Genomic DNA, 21,643 nt, shown 5'->3' on the forward strand with positions numbered 1-21,643 from the left:
TTACGTTTTTTAGCATATTGAATACACCATGGGGAGCTTGCCAAGCTCTGCCGTACAGGCAGGATTCTTTCCGTAGCTTGCCGGGCTCTCCGAGAGGGACGGAGGACTTGAACCTGGTTTGGCAACGTGCAAGGCAAATGTCTTACCTGCTGTGCTATTACTCCAGCCCCTCAACAATGCTAAGGAAAGTAAAGCATTCTGTCCAAGTTTGAGGTGTCCTTTTTCCAGTTGAATGTTGATGGAAGGTTCTTGATAGCACCTAACACAGCAATGAAGCTGATAGTAATTAGAGTTTACCATAACAAATTTTAATTAAAGAAATGCTAGAGGAAGTTGACATTGGTTGTGGAATTGGTAAGACTGACTAGAACATTATATGTCTAAAATTCAACTCCTAGTCATAACTCTTTGAGTAATTTTTGAAAATCATAATTCCTTAAATAACTTTTTAATGGCAGAGGAGAGAAAGGGAAGTCCCTTGAAAACTCCCCAGCCTCTGCCCTCACCTAAGAGTTTCACTGGCTTTCCCTTTCTTTCTTTCTTTAAGGGGCTAGGGAAGACCCACACAGAGAGAGACTGCATGCTTACAGACCTGCCTCAAACCTTTCAAAGGCACCCGCCTTTCTCTTGCATAACTGGTGAGGTCAAAATGGGCAAGTTCCAGAAAGAGCCAGAGTGTCATTTCTGAACATGGTCCAAGAAAGAACTGCATTCCATAAAATCCCACACAAGGAACAAACAGAGGGTGGTGTTTGGCATTTGAACCTCACTGAACAGTGCTGGTGGGCCAACTTCTTAATAGACTCACATTATCACCTTCGGTGTCTCCCCCGCCCCAGAAAGATGCCACAGTTTGCAATTCAAAACCTGAGAAACCAGTGGGAGAAGGAGGAGGAAGAGAGAAGGTAGCCTAAGATAAACGTAGAAGCATCTTGCATGTGAAAGTAACTGGAGAAGTTATCATTACTATCACTGAGAGGCAGAAAGGCAAGGGACTGGCTTGGCTCCGCCACCGTGAGACTCTGTTTGCTAGCTTCAGAGTGCAAGTAAACTAACTTTGTACAAGTGCACACAGACACCCAGCTCCAGAGAGGTGCTGTGTCTAGCCAGCGGAGGCTGATTAAACACTCAGAGCCGGGCTTCCTGTGCCACTCCTGAAAAAGAATGACTTGGGGAAGGAACGGTTAATAAGAAAATGTGCCTTGCTAACTGTGCACATTACAACAAAGAGCTGGCAGCTCCTGAAGGGAAAGGGCTTGTGCCGCTGCCGTTCAAACTTGTCAGTCAACTCGTGCCAGCAGCCTCAGCGTCTGCCTCCCCAGCACACCCTCATTACATGTGTCTGTCTGGCCTGATCTGTACATCTGCTCAGAGACGCTCCTGCCCGGCTGAGCCCGGGAATTTCTGCTCCTCTCCCTGGTGCAAAGAGTGACTTTCTCCTCTGCGTCTCTTCTGCCACCCCCGGGGATCCTCGCTCCAAGGAGGTTCCTGCTTATGGTCGCTTCGGACTTGCTCCACCGGCTGCTTGTCCTTGACTTCTAGAATGGAAGAAGCCGAACTGGTGAAGGAAAGACTCCAGGCCATCACGGTGAGTCCTCCGGCACTCCTAACTGCTGCTGGTCACTGTCCAGACCCAGGGCAGGAGCGCTGCCGGCTGCCCCTGTCGCCGAGCCCCAGTAAATGGAAAAACAGAACTGTCATCCTTCAGGGACACATCTCTGCTGCTCTCTTAACCCTCGTGACCCTCGGGGACTCTCGGCGGCGGGCAGAATCTGAGTACAGGGCAAAAGTGCTAGATTTTCGCAAACGTGCCGGTGTCCCAGTTTTCAAGCAGCTAGCAGAGGTTTTTAAGGCAGCTTGGCTCGTTGTCACTGACCCTCTATAAATAGCATTAAAATGAAGCTTTTCCTTAAATTTCTGTTTGACAGAACGGAGTTCCCCCAAATTAGAAACTTTTTTAAAAATAGCTAAAGTATCCAAAAAGGTTGTTGTTGTTTTTTTTTTACATCTTTTAAAGAGAGAGAGAAAAGAAATGACCTGAACTATTTTATCTGTAGTAGGGTAGAATGTTCCAGAAAGCCTGGCAAGAATGAAAAGTAATGTTGTACTTAAGCTAGGCATTAAACAAGAGAAAAGGCAGGTAAAAGCACGAATCAGATTAATTCTAAAGTATTACTTTTCAGCAGAGTCACAAGCTGAATAAGATTCTGATAAAGGAATGCAACGCATGAAATTCAATGGATTTGAAAAATATTTTGTTAATACTGGGAAAGAAAATGCTCCATTTTTTTTTAAATGTTTGTTCTGGGAAAGAGTCAAAGAAATGAACTTTTTTTTCCTTAAATGATCCAATTTTTATTTTAATTTTATAAAATTCTCTTTTTTGGCAATAGTAACCTTGAAATCTGTGGCACACTCATTTACCATTAGAAATAGTTTATAAATAATATTTTAAGCAAAAGTTTGGAGAGCAACATTTCAATTCCTCAGCATTTTCAGAGACTGTAAATAGCTGTCAGGAAGAAAAAAAATACTTTTTTAAAGCTAATGCTGAAGTGGGCAGGATATTTTTCTTTGCTCTTCAATAATGTAAATAGTAATGCTAATAGTAATACTAATGTAGGATTTTATTAACTAGATATAATGACTCAGTTCCACACAGAAAGAACGGAATAAATTGAAATATTTTCTCAGCCAATAGTCAAGAAGCAGAAGTCCTCCTGTAAAGTTGAAATTTTCTTTTAGGACAATGCTCTTGAATTGTTTGGCTTCTAATTAGTACCTTCTACTTCCTTTAAAAAAAATTGTGTGGATTGCTGTTTGTTTTTTTGGGTTTTTTTTTTTTTTTTTTTTTTTTTTTGCTCTTTTCTGTTGTTAAACTCGACCACTGCTTCAGCTGTCCTGCTCAAAGGGGCAGGAACTCCGGCCTGCTCTGTTGTTTTTGGCCTGGACCTTTCACAGGACAGCTGTTGTCTAAAGGTTACTCGATTAGACTGTGTGAGTCGTGTGGGCACAAGCTCTGCTTTCCGTGGTGCCTCTCTCCTAATTAGCTAATTTAAATGATGGATTCCATAAAATGGACATGTAGCTCCTTGTTCCACTTTTTCCTTTTTGAACTGAATCCAAGTCTAGCTTAAGTCCTTGTTACCTCCTGAGTACCTGCTAAACACTGAATGAAGCAGCAAGTGTCCCAGTGGAATGCCCAGGCCAGCTATCCAGGAAATCCAGGAACTTTCACCGAGGTTTCCAGATCGAGAAAACAAATAAGATTCAAATGCATCACAACCAGACAGGATAGGAAAGAAGTTTCTGAATACACAGAAATGTGCTTTCATGGTGATCAAAAATAAAAATCAATGCTTTTTGACTTATTCTTTTGGCCCAAATATATCCCTTCTTTAAAAGATTAAAAGGGAAAGAGCTTATGGAAACAATTTTCCACTAGCCTCTACCTTACCAGGCTCAGTCCAGTCATATTCATCTCCAAAAAAAGGGAAAATCGAGTGATATTTCCATGGAAACAACACATTCTCTGGTCTGCCTCCTGGATGTCCTGGGAAATGCCAGTTTTCTCCACCCTTCACCTACCAGGAAGCCACCTCAGACACTGCCCTTCCCTCCGGGAAAATTTAAGCTGATGGCATCAATAGAGTTTTCTGGGTTTGGGTCTTTTTTTTTTCTCTTTTGGAAAACTTAAAAGTCTTCAGAATCACTGACCTAACTAAAACTTGGTGGCAAACATCATTTAACAATTTTCCTATCCACTGCACTGAAATAAATTTTGTATACTTAAAAAATATCCTAAAACACTTGCTTAAGGTATCCAGATTCAGAAATTCACAGGCTTAATTTTACCAAGAAAAAGAAATTTTTTTAGACTTCTAAGTCCTTTTAGACTTAATAGAAAATTTTGTTTTTCAAATTTTAGGCTGTGATACTATTGATTTACTCTATTGATTTACTCCAGCTAGTTTCTGATGATGTTAAGAAAGTCGTTATTTCCACCATAACTTTAAATGCAAAAGCAAATGTCTATGTCTGGTACTTTTATAGAACCAAGCAACAGCTTCCTTATTCCTATAAAAATATATTAAAATAAAAAAGATTAAATACAGTAAATACCTGGAATATGGTATTTGGGCTCTCAAATTGAATACAGAATCACTGTGATATGTCATTCATTTTTCATAGGAGTAAATTGAATTTTAATTAGTCAGAAGCCTTCTCAAAGACTTTTTTTAAAAAATTAAACTATGAAAATAAAGAAACAATTGTTGAAAAGAAGATACTTCAGTTTTCCTGCACCAGATATGAATTCTACTTTTGCCTATTTACTCTCGTATTCCTCCATATGACTTTCTCCACCTTCCAGCTCTTCCTTGTTAATAAGTTATTGGTCCAAGTATCTCTTAGTCAAGAATTCAGTTTTCAAAAAATAACTCAAAAACAGAGTTATTTCAAGCTGATTAAAGATTACATTAATTAAAATATCTCTTTAGGCTCTTTGTTAGTATACATTTTAACTAATAACTTTATAAAAATAGATTTAACTAATAGATTTTTTACATAGAAAGGGGTTATTTAAATGGACCAGTGATTTCTTGTTTCATTTTCTTTGTTTTGGAGTCATAGTCAATTGTGCTCAGGTACGACTACCTGCTCTGCGCTCAAGAATGGGCCCCCGGACTGGAGCAATAGTACAGCGGGTAGGGTGTTTGCCTTGCACTCGGGAGACCTGGGTTCGATTCCCAGCATCCCATATGGTCCCCTGAGCATTGCCAGGAGTAATTCCTAAGTGCAAAGCCAGGAGTAACCTCTGTGCATCAACAGGTGTGAGAAAAAAAAATAAATAAATAAAAAAAGAATGGGCCCCAATGCTGTTCTGAGGACATATGTAGTCCTGGAGACTTGAACAAGGAGATCCACATACAAGACATGTAACTTAACCCTTGTACTGTCTCTTGATCCCAAGACTGGTAATTTTAAATTGACTTTACTATCACCTAAACCGATGAACAATGTCTTTGGCATTCTGGAGAAAAGCAAGAAAAAGGTCCCACTGTTATATCCAGAAATTTCCAGTCTAGAAGTAAGCTTGTCCCACACTAAAAAACAATGGAGAGGACTGGATGAAATTCCCTCTGGAACAGAAAGATCCCCTTAGCATTAATAAATCTATATAATCTCTTGGCATCCTCTTCTCCAAGGAACACATTGTCTTATACTAACTTCTACAGTGACCTTAGGAAACACTACTACTAAATTTTGTCTCACCACTAGAGCTGAAATTCCTAAACTGTCTAGAGATCACAGTCTTACAAAAAGAGTAGTTTGAGGAGAGAGAGAGCTCAGGACAATTCTCCTAAGAGCTAAAATAAATTTGTACGCAGTTGGGGAGAAAATAAGTAAGGATCAAAAAAGTTGACAAGGTTTACCTGGAGCGATAGCACAGCAGTCCAGGGCATTTGCCTTGCACGCGGCCAACATGGCCAACCCGAGTTCGATTCCTCCGCCCCTCTCGGAGAGCCTGGCAAGATACCGAGAGTATCTCGCCCTCACGGCAGAGTCTGGCAAGCTCCCCGTGACGTATTCGATATACCAAACACAGTAACAACAAGTCTCACGATGGAAACGTTACTGGGCCCACTCGAGCCAATTGATGAACAATGGGAGGACCGTGACCGTGACCTTTAACCATTAAAAATGTCTGCTATTAATTCATTCTCTCATTCTCTTATTTAATTAAGAGTTACTGAGCACTTACTCTCAAATGCTCAGATATACGCTCCAAATGCACCAAATATACACTCTTAAAAGAGAAAGAGTGAAATAAGGAGAAGCAAAAGTGCCAAATAGGATGAGAGTGGGGTTCCATTTGCAGCAAAAATGTCATGATGGGCCTCAGAGACAAGGTAACTCTGGGACAGGAGGTAAACTTTATCAAAAACTGGACGATAGAAATAATCACAAGAACAAGTACCTGCCCTGCACTGACTTCACTGGGAAAGGAGCCACTGAAGTCCTGACTATGGAATTTAAGCAACAGCCACATTTGGCAGCCAAAACTGCTCCTGACGCAAAATAATAAGGAGCACTCACATTACCCCGATCTACTCCCTATTTCTTTCCATTCCTGAAGAATTTTTTCTGAATTTGTAAATTTGGGAATTCTGAGTACAGAAAGTTCTTTGGAAAAAAAAAAGCAACAAATCTATCCAACATGTAGATAAGCCTTTTAAAATAATAATACAAATAACTACAGGCTCTAGTTCTTTCTTCAGCATGTATGGCCTGTCACCCAGTCACCTCATCATACTTTTCTTCTGTCTGTATCTTAGATATGATTGGTAATGATCTCAAAACTGGAATTGGTAATTAATAATTTGAAGATTCTACTATGTAGAAAAACATGGAAACCCATATTTATTCAAGGGGCCCAGTGATGGCAGAACAGTTGGTCCAAGTCTAAGGTCTCTTTAAAGGAAAAGTAAAATGTTTAAATATCACAGAGCAACAGCAGAGTATGAAAATAAGTCTTTGCTCTCTTGAATGTGATTGTGTGCAAACTTTTCAGACTTTACAGGTAGCAAGCAAAGCTGGTCCACTCATATTTCCCAAGCTGGCCATATACATTTTCCCTTGTTCATTACATCTGTTGAAATGAAAGAACACAAGTGAGAGCAGGATTGTGACTAAAGGCAGAAACTTGCCCATGTTTGAAAAGTTGTATTATTGAGTTCTAAGGGCTCATTGATGTTAGAATAGCTTTGAACACACACACACACACACACACACACACACACACACACACAGAGTCATATTCATGCAGTGCATCTCAAGGATATGGCAGTATTATAGGAAGAACTTCCAATTTGTCATGAGCATCCAGTGATATTGGTTTAACAATGGTACATGGAGATGTAGGAGATAATAGAAACCCCAGGCCAGAAGACTCTAACAACAAAGCCTCTGTACAATTTTCCACAACACTGAGCTAAGATTACACATTTCTTCCAGAGAGGGAAAGGTTTCTTCAAACAAATGTGCAATGCTACATTTCTTTGCCAAACATAATAGCCCACCCACAAAGAAAACCATGTGATGAGGTATAATAATTATGATAGCTTATTAAGGAAACTCCTTTTTGATTACAGGGGAAGGTTTTTCCAGTGTGTTCCAGAATGATAATGCCACTTTGCAATGTTTTCTACTGACAAAAATCCCCATGAACTTTATAGACATTACTCGCTGTCAGAAAGGAGCTGCCTATTTAGAAAGCTGTGATTTAAACAAATCAAATGGAAGCCCCTAGCTAGAATCTAAACAAGGATAGCCTAACTCAGTGTGAGAATTCCAACAGGACGTACACTCTCTAATCTTCAGTCACAGGTTTCCTAGCTACTCTTAATATATTTATACTTACATAAATAGTATAATTTATCCCAGTGGAGGTGATGTCTGAGACTCTATGAAAATTTACTCTCTCAAGAAATGCCTTTACTAAAAACCCTGTGAGATATGTATTTTCCTAAAACACCCTAAAAACAGTTTGAATAAAATATCTACTTACTATCTTTAAGTAAAATCCCATGACTGAGTAGGTTCAGTCAAGACATTTAAGACACAAACCTGAAAAAAGAAATTTTAACATAGATCAGGTTACCCTGAAAATCACAATTCATGCTAATAAAAAGAAAGGACATTTCAGGTCTTTAAAAATTCTTTAAAATAATAGCATCTATTGTAATCTTTAAGCTTTGGAGAGGTACAAGCTTCCCATCACTGTCTCAGTTGTCAGAGACAGTCCTGAGTATTTTTAAAAGTAGATGCTAATATCTCTATTTTATAGGAAACTTAAGGCCAATTAAATTTGAGGGATTTGACATATAGTACAATTTCAATCCATCCTGTACATATAGTATAATTTTAATCCATCCTGCTTGTCAGATTTCTGACCACACCACAAGATCTAATCAATACCACAACGTTGCCCTCATTCCCAACTGTCTCTGTTGTTCACTCTTAGGAATGGAGTTTGAAGGGTAGCAGAAAACTACAAAGATTTTGCTTCACTTTAGTACATTTTCTAATCCAATCTAGTAATTCACCCCTTGCAATCTCCTTTCCCTTCCTCCCTTGGTCAAGAGGAGAGGTAGAAAGGAGAAGAAGGCAAAGCTATTTATTTAAGAATGCTATTCCTTTAATATAATTGGAATAGAATCAGTCATTTCAGAGCCTTTGTTACCTTCTCCCCATGCACTTCCATTACAGTCTCTTCCTTCCAACTAGGATTTCTTAAACTAGCAAAGATATCCTTACATCTCTCACTGCTCAATACTAGCTGGAGCATGGAAAAAAATTCACCACAAATGAGTGATAGATTGCCACCAAGCTGAAACAGGGGAAAGAAATAATAATTAGTTAACTTGCTAACAGATTTTTTTTCTACTAAAGACATAGCTAAATTTGTCATCACCTCAAATTATTAAGGGGGACTTGTTTCATGTTGACTTTTGGTCCTTGTTTTGTTTTGTCCTTATTCATTAAACCAAGCAGGAAAGGGTGAATAATAGAATAAAAGAATAGAAACAAATAGCATCCCATTTAGAGATCCATTAGAGTTACTATAAGACTGAGGAAAACTAAGTCAAATTGTGAATAAAATGAAGCTTAAGACGTGTGCTTTTTAATTTACTCTTAAGTATTTGTGATAACTATGTCCCATTCTCATGGCTAACTTAAGATTCTGAGTATATTTAAGCCATCTGCAAAAATAACTATAAAACCAGGAGAAATCTTAGAAGTTCTTTTTCCACATTCTCATCAGCTTTGCATCAGGTTCAAGTGATGCTCACCCAGATTCTCCTTGATCACTTCCAATATCAGGTGAAGCAATATCTCCCAAACATCACATTCCATTTGAGAACAACTCTCAGGGGTAAGATTTTGACATAATGCCCTAAAATACAGTTTCAATAACGTCTACCTAATCATCATAACTAACCACTGAAACTATCAGCTTTGTTTTCTCAATTTTAATCATCTCTTAGATTCCAGACTCATTCTAGACATCCTTAAATGTCAGGGTCACCCTTAAATTTTCGTGCTGAGAATTGAACAGAGTTCTCTGACCCATACAAAGCCCTTCGTGCAATAACATCCATTGTTTGGGAAATTGTATCCACTGACATACTTGGGAAGTGATAAGGTATAATATAAAAAATTTAACCTTTGGAGTTAGAGAAAATTAGGTTCAACAGCAATTCCAACATTGTAAAAACCATGTGATTTAGAAAGTTAATATACTTTTTGTTTCTCAGCTTCAGTGTTTATAAAGTTAAGGAGAAGGTTTAACAGAAAGTTCAGTAATAGGATAGCCAATAAATACACAAAAATCAATAACTTGAGAAACAGGAACCAGAAAAACGTGTTATATGAAAATATTTCATTTCTAATAGCTGCACTATTTTAAAAACTTTAATATATAAGTATAATCCTACTTAGGAAATATGTAGGATTTATAGGAAAGAAATTTTATACTTGTATATGTAGTGAGGAAATGTGCAGTATTTATGTAATGAAACTTAATTCTCAATATAATATATATGTCTAAAGAGTACACCATTCCATGAGGAAAAGTTAGAATACCACATCTGACAATTTCCCATATATTTCCAAGTTTATTTTAAGCTTAATTTCAACCAAAATCTCTTAAAAAGGCATTTTTTTTTATTTTATTGTTGAATCACTGTGAGATAAATCTTAACAAGGCTGCTCATAATTAGGTTTCAGTCTCATGCAGTGTTCCAATACCCTTCCTCCACCAGTGTATATTTCCAGGCACCAATGTCCCCAGTTTCCCTCCCATTTCCTTCCCCCACCCCCACTCCCTGCAGTCTGCAGGCCCTGTGGTTTGCAGTATAGATACTGAAAGGTTGTCATGTATATCCCTTTACCTACTTTGAACACTCAGTTCCTGTCCAGTGTGGTTTCCAGCTCTTAATGTCATCTCAGTTTCTTCTGTATCTTACCTCCCCTCTGCCCTCACACACTTGTGGTTGATTCCAACCAATGAAAGGAGGCATTCTTATTCACTATTGGCAGAAACATGAAATTGCTAAAACATAACAACTTGGCAACTGGTATAACAAAAAAACTTTATCCTATAACCAGAATTTTATTAAGAAATTTGTACTGAAGAAAAGGAACAAAAGCACACAAAATGCACCCCTAATATATCTATAAGAAAATGATTTATAGATCACAAAATTAAAGTAAACCCAATATTCAAAAATACCAATTCACTGGGCTGGAGCAATAGCACAGCAGTAGGGAGTTTGCCTTGCGGGCAGCCAGCATGGCCGAGCCAGGTTCGATTGCTCCGCCCCTCTCAGAGAGCCCAGCAAGCTACCGAGAGTATCTTGCCCAGGCAAAGCCTGGCAAGCGACCCGTGACATATTCGATATGCCAAACACAGTAACAAGTCTCACAATGTTACTGGGCCCGCTCCAGCAAAATTGATGAACAACAGGAGGACCGTGACTGTGACCAATTCACTAAATAAATATAGTAGCACTGTAGCACTGTCCTCCCATTGTTCATCGATTTGTTTGAGCGGGCACCAGTAACATCTCACAACAAATTTTGAGACTTGTTGTTACTGTTTTTGGCAGTTTACAACTTTACAAGGCTGATCCACTCAACATTTTCTTACTACTTCCTACCAATACAAAGGAGTAAATTAAATAAAATTATTTGTACATTGGGAAGCAAACACTATTTCAAAAAATTATCAGTACATAAAAAATATAGTATATATAAATAATTAGGTAATGAAATATCATGTAGCATTAAAAATTTTGCTTTTTTTCATGACCTGTTATATCATTATGAGCATTTTATAATAACTGACCAAATGACCAATCAAGTATAAGTCATATAGCAATTCTATTTTGGGAAGAGTTGATAACTCAATGTAAAGTACATGCTTACCATTCGTGAAGCCTTCAGCTCAACCCCATTGTCTTGGTCCTGCCCACCTCCAGCAAAACCAGGCATTTCTCCTTTAAAAATTTAAAAATTCTAATTTTATATAAAGTATATCATGCAGAAATTTTTCTGAATCTAATGTTCTCTAGATAATAATGCTTTCTATTAACAATAACTTTTAAGGCTGAGGATGTAATTTAGTGGTAGAGCATTTGCCTTCCATGAGTAAATTTGATCTCCAGCAACTTTTTATTACTGGTACCTTTATTAACATGCTTTATGTTTTAATATTATTATCAGCTTCATTTAGGGATCTTTTTAAAAATAAGCAAAAGTAGAGCTTTACATTTTTTGTATTTGATAACTAAATGCTATCTCTTAAGCATGCCCTGTTTAAAAACAATAGCTTAATAATTTATTCAAAAACTTTACCCAGAATTAACCAGTAAAATTGCTAGTCTTTAAATACTTATAATCCACTTTTTTCCAGCTTCAAAAAAATTAAGTTATTTGCCACTTCTTATTTTTTGATGTCTCTTCCCATCACCCAAGTTCAAGACGACTTGCTTAGTGTTTTCATCTATAAATACTTCTAGTTCATAATATTTAAGCCCTATTGGGAGTTGTTCTTCCTCTAACAGTTGATTTCCTCTTGGATTTCAATTTTCAATAAGCATATTTATTTTACCTTTCTAGGATCAAAATTATTCTCCTTAGTCAAAATTATGGACACAAATAAGAATTGGATGATTCTAGTCTTTATTAATATTGCAACATATTGCCAGCATTAGTCTAATAATTGGACTTATTGTTTGCTCTCAAACGTGTATGTTTGTTTACAAATAATTGACATCTTAACATCACCTTAGTTTTGTTATGGGGGATTTTTTTTTGTTCTTATTGTTGCTGTTTTTCACCTCATACTATTGAGGGTCTTTGCCTTGCGCGCAGCCGGCCCGGCTGAGCCAGGTTCGACTCCTTCACCCCTCTCGGAGAGCCCAGCAAGCTACCGAGAGTATCTTGCCCACACGGCAAAGCCTGGCAACCTACCCATGACGTAATCAATATGCCAAACACAGTAACAACAAGTCTCACGATGGAGACGTTACTGCCTTCGCTCAAGCAAATCGATGAACAAAGGGAGGATCATGACCGTGACTATTATAATAATAGTATTTCCTGCTAATTTTCACTTTTTTTCGCAAGGGTTCATTGGGAGGTTTCAGTGATACTAAAAAATTTGGTTTAGTTTGGTTTGTAGTAATTTTTTTCTTCTTACCTGATCTGAAACCATTTCAAACAGTAAATCCATTCAATTTTCCATTTGCAAATTTCCCCAGTCTCATAATCTGTCCTCCCTCTTGAAATAATTGCAACATTTTCAATAATTTATGAAAGAAATTTTCCTGTGGTGTTTTAAATATTCTTTTATTGAAAGATAGCATATTCTATCCAGGAATATTCTGTTAGCACATTCCTTTATTTTAGAGTTCCCATTGTTCACACATCACCGAGTAGGTCTTTAAATTCAAGTAAGGAAGTCCTATTATTATCTTTTGATTCTTTCAATGATGAGAATACCATAAGAATTCATTGTGAATAACAATATAATGAGTCTCAAACAGAATGAATCTGAAATCATTTGACTTCATGAATTATCCCATTATCCAGCTCTATACAAATAGTTATCTGACTCCAATGTTACATATAGATTCCCTTTGCTTTTTACCCCTAAAATGTAGGTGATTTATGAAGGATCTCTTCTTAGTGCTTTTTTTTTTTTTCAAAAAGTGTCTCCTGTCATGCTTTGAAGCAAAGATAGTCAAAAACAGGTTATAGTTACATAAAGTAAATATTTTGTAGAACTGAAATCGGGGTGCCAGCTGTTACAAGATTTTGTGTCAGACATTTAAAATGGAGACAGGACTGGAATGATAGTACAGTGAGGAGGACACTTACCTATATGTGACCTACCTGGGTTCAATCCCCTGCACTGACAGGAGTGATCCCTGAACCCCAAGCCAGGGCTAAGCCCTGATCACTACCGGGTATAGCCCAAAAATTAAAAATGAAATCAATATAATTTAGGCAATTGCCCATGTATTAAAAAAGTCTTTGTTAGGTGAACATCGAGGAATTTAAAAGTGAGGAGCGATTTATAATGTTAATACAAATTAATGTTGATTGTACCAAGTTGCAGCAGGTGTCAATATTCCAATTTCTGGTGAGTTCAGAGTCGACAGCTTTCATATATTTTTTCATAATTATTTTGGAAAGAATTACCCAGCGGTGATGACTAGTGAGATATAAGATACATAACAATAGTGTTGGGGGTGTTAGTTTTGGCTTTGTTGGAGTTTTTTGTGGGGACGGGAATACCCAGTGGATATCACGCCTAGTGGTGTTCAGGGTTTACTCCTGGCTCTGCACTCGGGATCACTCCCGGCATGACTCTGGTGGACATATGGCTTACTGAGGGTTGAATATGGTTTAACTGAAGGTAAGGTAGAGTCCTAACCACTGGTCTCTCTCTCTGGTTCTAAGGGTCACTCACAGTTTATTTTGCTGTAATGAATTTAGCAGTTAATTTATCAGGCAATTCAATTGCCACATTATTTATCAGTAGTGCTTCTGCTGATAAAACTTAGCAAAAGAATAATAACTTGCTCTTGATAAATATTTTATGAGGAAAAATTGACTCATTTTGTGTAGAGTCAATAATATCATAAAATTGCCTTCTTAACTATGTAGGTTGACAGAGAGGAGTCACATAGCTTCTAAGAGACAAATATTGGTAGTCCTTAGCAACCGTCTATAAGTCTCCTGTTGCCAAAACACTTCAGACGCTCTGCCTCTTCCCACAGCTTTCATCACATTATTACTAAACCCCAGATGAAACCAGTCCAAACAGGCCAACGACAGAGGTAGGGAAGTCTGGCTGACTTCAGCAGTCCCTGTCACACATGCCTAATGTGCTCTTCTACAGGGACTGTTGTGAGTGGGGACACAAAGTGAGGAAGATGACACCCCACCCTCAGGACTGAAAATGCTCCCCCATCACCAGAGGCCTGCTCCTGTCACTGGCCCACTGGGGCTGCCTGCAGCCTATAGCATCATGATGGAGAAGCTGGGCTCATTTCCCACTCGGGAAATGGCGTGGTCCAAGTAGCTCTCAGGGTGAATGCTGAAATCCAACTACCCAGATTCAAATCCTTGTTATTCCCATGTAATTGTAAGAGCTTGGATTGGTTAGCTAATTCCTATATATCACTATATCTTATTTTATAAAATAAAAATTGTTGCTCTGGCTCTTTTCTAGTATAACTATTAGGAGAAATATTTTAAATCTTTGCTTTTATGACTAATTAAAATAGTGGTGGCAAATTATTTATCAAAATGTTTGACACAATTCCTGCAAACTATTACTATTATTTGTGCAATGGCTATGACTATAGTGGGAATCCGCTCTCAGAAATCTTTAGTTTTTGTTCCCAATGAATGAATTTCATGCAAGAAAAGAAGTGTTTCTAAAGAATCATGCTTGTTGCTTAGCTATTTTTTTCACCAAAAGTGTTGTTTATGAAGCTTAAAAAACTAAAACTGATGAAGTCATAAATTTTTATACACAAACAGAGACACATGACATAAAGTTGGAGAACAACATGCTATTTTAATTCAACAAATGTACCTAAACTCATACATCAAAAAGGAGTTTTTATCTTCAAAGGAGTCACGTCAGAAGCCTTTTGCTTATTCAGTAATGCTGCCAAATATTTTCAAAACTCTTCCAAGCCACTTTGGAGACTGTTTCAATTTTTTTAGGTGTCTTTATTGGCAAATAAACAAGTATATTTGGTTATTTTTTCATTATCAAAGCATAGTTTAACAAATTCATAAATAAGATAGGGGACAATGTCACCTTTTTCAAAAATTAAAAAATAAAGGACTTTTGCCTAATTTGTAAAATGTCATAATTTCAGACAGGGATTCTCTAAAACATTTCAGAATAATAGAAGAATGAACATGTTGCTTTTTGTTTTATTAGCAGGTTATCTCTTTAAACAAACACAAAGCATTGTGTGCCAAATACAATTTTAGGAGCATTGCACTGCACTGCACTGTCCTCCTGTTGTTCATCGATTTGCTCAAGTGGGCCCAGTAATGTCTCCATCGTGAGAATTCTTGTTACTGTGTTTGGCATATCCAATACATCACAGGTAGCTTGCCAGGCTTTGCCATGCAGGGGAGATACTCTCGGTAGCTTGCCAGGCTCTCCGAGACGGGCGGAGGAATTGAACTTGGGTCGGCTGCATTTGCATATATTGACTCATTTAATGCTCATATCTTATGAGATACATTCTCATAGTAGCTCCACTATGCAGACACCATTGAGGCCCAAGAAAAGCGAAGCATTGGGGCTGGAGTGATAGCACAGCAGGTAGTTTGCCTTGCATGTGGCAGACCTGAGTTCCATTCCCAGCGTCCCATATGGTCCCCTGAGCATCGCCAGGAGTAATTTCTGAGTGAATAGACAGGAGCAACCCATGTGCATCGTCGAGTGTGACTCAAAATGCCAATCAATCAATCAATAAATAAAAAAAAGAAAAGTGAAGCATTTTTTTAAATTTTTATTAGTGAAATACCATGAGGTACAGTTGTAGACTTACAGATTTTTGTGCTTGGGTTTCAGTTATACAATGATCGAGTACCCATCCCTCCACCAGTGCCCATTCTCCACCACCACTAATCCCAGTATCCCTCCCACCCCCCATCCCCCCGATCCCACCCTGCCTCTGTGGCAGGGTATTCCCTTTTTTCTTCTCTCTACTTTTGGGTGCTGTGGTTTGCAAAAGGCATTGAGTGGCAATCATGTTCAGTCTATAGTCTACTTTCAGCAAGAAGCATTTTTTTAATTTTTTTTTTAATTAGTGACAGAGGTAGGGCGTTTGCCTTAAAAGCGGCCAACATGGCCGACCCGAGTTCGGTTCCTCTGCCCCACTCAGAAAGCCTGGCAAGCTACTGAGAGTATCTCGCCCGCATGGCAGAGCCTGGCAAGCTCCCCGTGACGAATTCGATATGCCAAACACAGTAACAACAAAGTCTCCAATGGAGACGTTACTGGGCCCGCGCGAGCAAATCGAAGATCAACGGGAGGACCGTGACCATGATCGAGTGAAACATCATGAGGTACAGTTGTAGAGTTATAAATTTTCAAAAAGTGAAGCATTTTGACCATAGCATGGTGATAAAATTATATTCAGGCTATTTACACCCCAAATACTAAAATTCAAAGGTACCAGCTATGTCTTTTTTTTTCCCTTTGAGGTAATGCAACTGAAGCTTGATAAATGATACTATATCACTCCGTGAAGTTTTAAAATTCAGTTAAACTGTCTTTTAAATGTTAGCAACTTTTATCTGGACATTCATTTCTTAGTCACTCTTATATCAAATTATACAAGGATGTCCTACTCTCTAGCAGTCTAGTATTCTAATGCTGTTAGGTATCCTACATAAGCAGAATTTATACCCAGAAATTTCTTCAGCCTTGCGTGAGAAACAGTCTCTCTCCTTGCAGTGTTTCCTCATGCCTGTTTCAAAATTACCTCAAAACTTCACTATTTTCATTGCATCACTCAGGAGCTATCAAGATAGTCTACTTAAAGAGAAGAGTAAGAAAGGAAAGATATTTAAATATTCTTTTTTTAAATTGTATTTTATTTTTATAAAGTTGTTCACAATAAGTTATTATACTCAGTATTCAAACGCCAATTCAACCACCATTATACCTTCCTACCGCCATTATTTTGAATTTTCCCAAGTCTGCTCCAAATAGCAGACCCTAAATAATTTACTTTATATTGCTTGTTATGTATAGTTCACTAAAAATGATCAAAAAAGATTTCCTTAGGAGAAAGTGTGTGAAGATTGTTGTTTCTCAGCCTGGAGTCATTAAGCCCTTGTATAAGAGAATATTAACATGTTATTAAAGGTTGAGCCTTGTGTGCTAATATTTTTTAGTCAATATTGGTTTCCTTCTATTTTTACATCCTGTCCAATGTGGTGTGCTACTCCTGGTACATCAGTGGTACAAGGTATGAAATGTTACTCTAGGAATTCTAAAATTTTAAGTAATGTCATATAGCTGGAGTTAAATTTTTAGATAGTGACTGTGAGGTCTGGAAACATCTCTGCAGCTTGTTGATCTCTTCTGAGATTTATTTGTGAGTCTCTGGGTCATGGTCATTAATGAGCTTATATGGCACCAGAAACAGTTTGTGGGTATAACTGCTAGGCTTCCAGAAGAACAGAGGGATGAGGGGAGGAAGCCCATCCCCCAACTCCATGAGAGTCTGGAGATTTAGGTCATAAAACCCACATACCTGAGTTTTTTAACAGATTCATTCATGGATGAGGCTCATTTGAGCCTGTGTAGGTTGGCTGTGATCATGGCAGTGATTGGGTTGTGAGACATTAAAATATTCTTAAATTCTCTCTGTCTTCTCTCCTCTCTCTCTCTCTCTCTGTCTCTCTGTTTCTCTCTCTGTCTCTCTCTCTTTGTGTGTGTGTGCATGTGTGCGTGTGTGTGTGTGTGTGCATGTGTGCGTGTGTGTGTGTGTGTGTGCTCTGTTTGCTCAGGGCATATCCTGTCTCTTTGCTCAGTGATCATTCCTCGCAGACTCAGGGGACATTCTGGAGTTCTGTTTATTGAACCAGGTCAGCCGTGTGCAAGGCAAGCACCTTGTGCTATCTCTCTGGCCTTTAAATTCTTTTTTAAAGCACATTGTATAGTTTTTCCACCAGTAAAATGCATTGAATGTCTCATTTTGCTCTTATTTCTTTGCCTTGAAATATTTGTTTCCAAAAAGTTTTCAGCAATTCTAAGAGCATACCACTGGCTAGTAATTCAATAATGACAACTCTCAAAAAAAAAAGTGTAATGAAGCAAATTTCAAAACTAAATTACTCTTGAATCTTTTTAAATTTCAGGATAAAAGAAAAATACAGGAAGAAATCTCACAGAAACGTCTGAAAATAGAGGAAGAAAAACTAAATCACCAGCATTTGAAGGTAATTTGTAACTACTTTCATTTCAGTGATCTCATATTCAAATACTCTAATGACCCTCAACACAAGAATAAAGATGCTTTAGGAAGTATAGTTTTCCTAACGGGCTGGAGCGATAGCACAGCGGGTAGGGCTTGCACACGGATTCAATTCCTCTGCCCCTCTCAGAGAGCGTGGCAAGCTACCGAGTATCCCACCCGCATGGCAGAGCCTGTCAAGCTCCCCGTGGCATATTCGATATGCCAAAAACAGTAACAAGAAGTCTCACAATGGAGACATTACTGGTGCCCGCTTGAGCAAATCGATGAACAATGGGAAGACAGTGCTACAGGACAGTTCTCCTAACCCTCTAATAACCATTTGGGGAGGTAAAGAAGCTAGTAGCATTTGCATCTGAGATTAATACCTTCTGGCAAATAAGGAAAATGGAAAACATGGCTTTATTTTATCCTTGGTTACTGAAATTCCTCGTTTTCTCAGGTAACCTTGAGATTTCAGTCTGGATAAATTGGCCCTGAACACAATCTTACTTAACCTCCCTAGGGAGCCCAACAAGCTAGAAGTCCCTTTTGAAATCAGTGAAAGGCCAGCCTTTCCCCAGGGGGTGAAGAGCAGACACTGTTGCTCCTCTCAAGGATGCCTGCATTTAAAAGCTTCATGCGATAAATCCAAGTCCTTGAGTACGGTTTGGGTTTTGTTTCATTTTGTTTCGACAGAACGTGAGATCATAACCAGAAATAAATCTCCATTTTTAAAATCAGGCTTTACATCTCTCCTGGGTGTGGTCATTTTGTAATTAAAGCTCATTGAGTTTCAACAGTTTATTACATTAGCTTAGTCACAGGATGCAACCAAATGACAAACAGGAGCTCCTTGTGAACCGGCCCAAGCAGGAAACGACTTATCTGGCAGGGCTGTGATCAGTGGATTTCAGGAGTCCCTCATTGAAACAATGCCTCACATTCCTGGGCTCACAACCTCAAGAAAAACTTGTTGCATTCAGCTAAATGCATCTTTCTGATGGATCAAGTAACCACCTCTGAAAGGAAATAGTAGAAGGTGCAAACTAGTGTTCATTCTTTGGATTTTGTTCCTTGCTGCTATGCAAATGGACCTGTCTGACAATTGATGGATAATCTCAAAGCCTAGGTAAACTAAACATTATGCCGTAACAAGAAGTCTCACAAGGAGATGTTACTGGGCCCGCTGGAGCAAATCGATGAACAACGGGAGGACAGTGATACAGTGACACAGTGCCGGTGTTATGGATAGAGAAACAGCAGTAGAGCAAATAGGAGGGGAAATAAAGGTTTCAATATCGTCTAAGTTCATTCTCGGTTGCTCTTAGGAAAACCTCCTGAAAGGCTCATTTCTCAGTAGCACCTCATTTTTTTCTGAACAAAAGCACTACAAAACACTTGATCGTCCCTTTAGATTTGCTTCCTGAAATCCAGGAGAGCTCTCCTCAGCCAGTCCAAGTCAATGCATCATGCTTTGAACTGCTATCTAGTTGTGCAGGCTGTATACTGCACAGAGATGCCCAAGGGAGACGTCCTAACACCAACTCAGGCTGGGCCATGGCACCCTGTGCAGAGGAACAGAACAGCTTCTGTCTGGAGATAAGACACTAGCGTGTCATTTCACCCACCCAAGCTATGCACTGACCCAAAGGAGTGGAGTAAGGAAAGTTGCTTTTACCTAAGTCTCACATCAATGCCCTAGATCCCAGCAGAGGCACTGGGGAGCTTCCTGCATATAGCTTCCTAGAGGAAGTTCAAGATTAAGGAAATGATCAAGGCAAGCAAATGATAAGAAGCCTTTTTTATTTTTTAAACTATACAACCTGAGCTATATAGCACAAAGGGTAGGGCATTTGCCTTGCATGCAGCTGACCCAGTTCGATTCCTCTGTCCCTCTGGGAGAGCCCGGCAAGCTACCAAGAGTATCCCGCCCGCATGGCAGAGCCTGGCAAACTTCCCATGGCGTATTCGATATGCCAAAAACAGTAACAACAAGTCTCACAATTTGTTGTGCAATGTTACTGGTGCCCACTCGAGCAAATCGATGAACAATGGGAAGACAGTGTACATGGAGCCTTTTTTTTTTCTTTTTGGGTCACATCCAGCAATGCATAGGGCTTACTCCTGGCTCTGCACGCAGGAATTACCCCTGGGCAATTGTGCTCAGGGGACCATATGGGATGGTGGGAATCGAACCCGGGTCGACCTTGTGCAAGGCAAATGCCCCAACTGCTGTACTATCACTCTAGCCCCTGTGCAGAGCCTTTTGATGAGCAAATATTTCAGAGCACCTATTATGTGTAACATGCAAATAGACAATAAATATAAGGTGTAAAGTTTTAATGTTGCCCTTAAAATAGTAATTGATACAGTGCCCCGTGAGTCCTGAGATCAGCATGTAGAAGTGCCGTCATCACAGCAATAACGAAGAAAGGAAGTGGTAGTAATAACTGATCCACATGTCCATACTGACTCTGACACTGTGATGAAAACTGTTTGCAATACATCAACAGCAAGAGGGACGCTGAATTAAAGCAACTGCTCCCAGAAAATTCTTCCAAGTTTTGCGAAAATTGTTGGTCATGCCAAACTGTACCCAGTTACCATTCCAAAACAGGGTTCAAACGTAAAGTAGTATTTTTAAAACCAGCTCCCCCGCATATGTGCCAAGTTAAAAAAAAAAGTCTATAGGCCAATATAACAGTGCTTGTTCTATTTTCTTGATTGATTTCATCCCCTGCTGGTGATTATCCTTGTTGCTTTACAATTACAAAGTACTGCATGACCCTTCAACTACCCACTTTGGACAACACAAATTGCAAACAGTTCAAAGATGCCCTTCTGTATCAGTAGTGCTCACATTTCAAAATAGTTGGATTACCTTCCTTTGATAATTTTTAGCTCCACAACCTGACAAGCTCATAGATGAGGTATACCCAAAGGTGTGTGAAAGGTCAGAGAAATTGTACAGGAGGAAAATGCTTGCCTAGCATGCACCCAGTTCAAATCCCCAGAACCATTCTGAGCATGGCCAGAGGTCACTCCTTGAGCACAGAGTCAGGAATAGACCCTGCGTACCAAGCGTGGCTCCACCATTACCAAAATAGAATCCATTGTTAATGTTCTAACTATAAACATCTCTGAGTTTTGTAATCTATTAATTTTTTGCTTTGAAACATAATATCGAAAGCTAAAAAAAGTCTTCGCTCTGGGAAGCGAAGAGATGCCATTGGGCTACACTAGCACGCGACAGGGACAAATGGAGACGTTACTGGCGCCCGCTCGAGCAAATCGACGACTAACGGGAAGTTAAGTGATTAAGTGAAAAAAAGTCACAGAACCTACTCAATTTATAGAACTCTGAAAAATCTATTTAATTCATGATATGAAAAACTAATCCTTTCCTAAACTAACCCTTTTTGCTGTAATTGTGTAGGATATAAAATTTTTTAGGAAAACTTTCCCTAAAAATACTGTCAAAATGCCCATTACCTGCATGTTACTCACATTTTTATTTAGTTAATCTGACTTTTTATTCTGAATTTCATAGTTGTAAAATATATTTG

At 38.7% G+C, this 21,643-nt stretch overlaps 1 protein-coding gene across 1 annotated transcript in view; it reads left to right on the plus strand.

Annotated features, from left to right (window-relative positions):
• The first annotated feature begins 1,033 nt into the window (after window positions 1-1,033).
• Window positions 1,034-21,643, plus strand: part of PALMD (palmdelphin) — a 65,221-nt gene continuing 44,611 nt past the window's right edge. Inside the window, exons 1-2 of the mRNA XM_056139070.1 lie at window positions 1,034-1,588; window positions 17,980-18,060. Of these exons, the coding sequence (XP_055995045.1) occupies window positions 1,544-1,588; window positions 17,980-18,060 (126 nt within the window). The 5' untranslated portion in view covers window positions 1,034-1,543. The remainder of the gene's footprint in view (window positions 1,589-17,979; window positions 18,061-21,643) is intronic.

This window comes from Sorex fumeus, unplaced genomic scaffold (assembly GCF_029834395.1).
Source record: "Sorex fumeus unplaced genomic scaffold, SorFum_2.1 ptg000131l, whole genome shotgun sequence".
NCBI lineage: Eukaryota > Metazoa > Chordata > Mammalia > Eulipotyphla > Soricidae > Sorex > Sorex fumeus.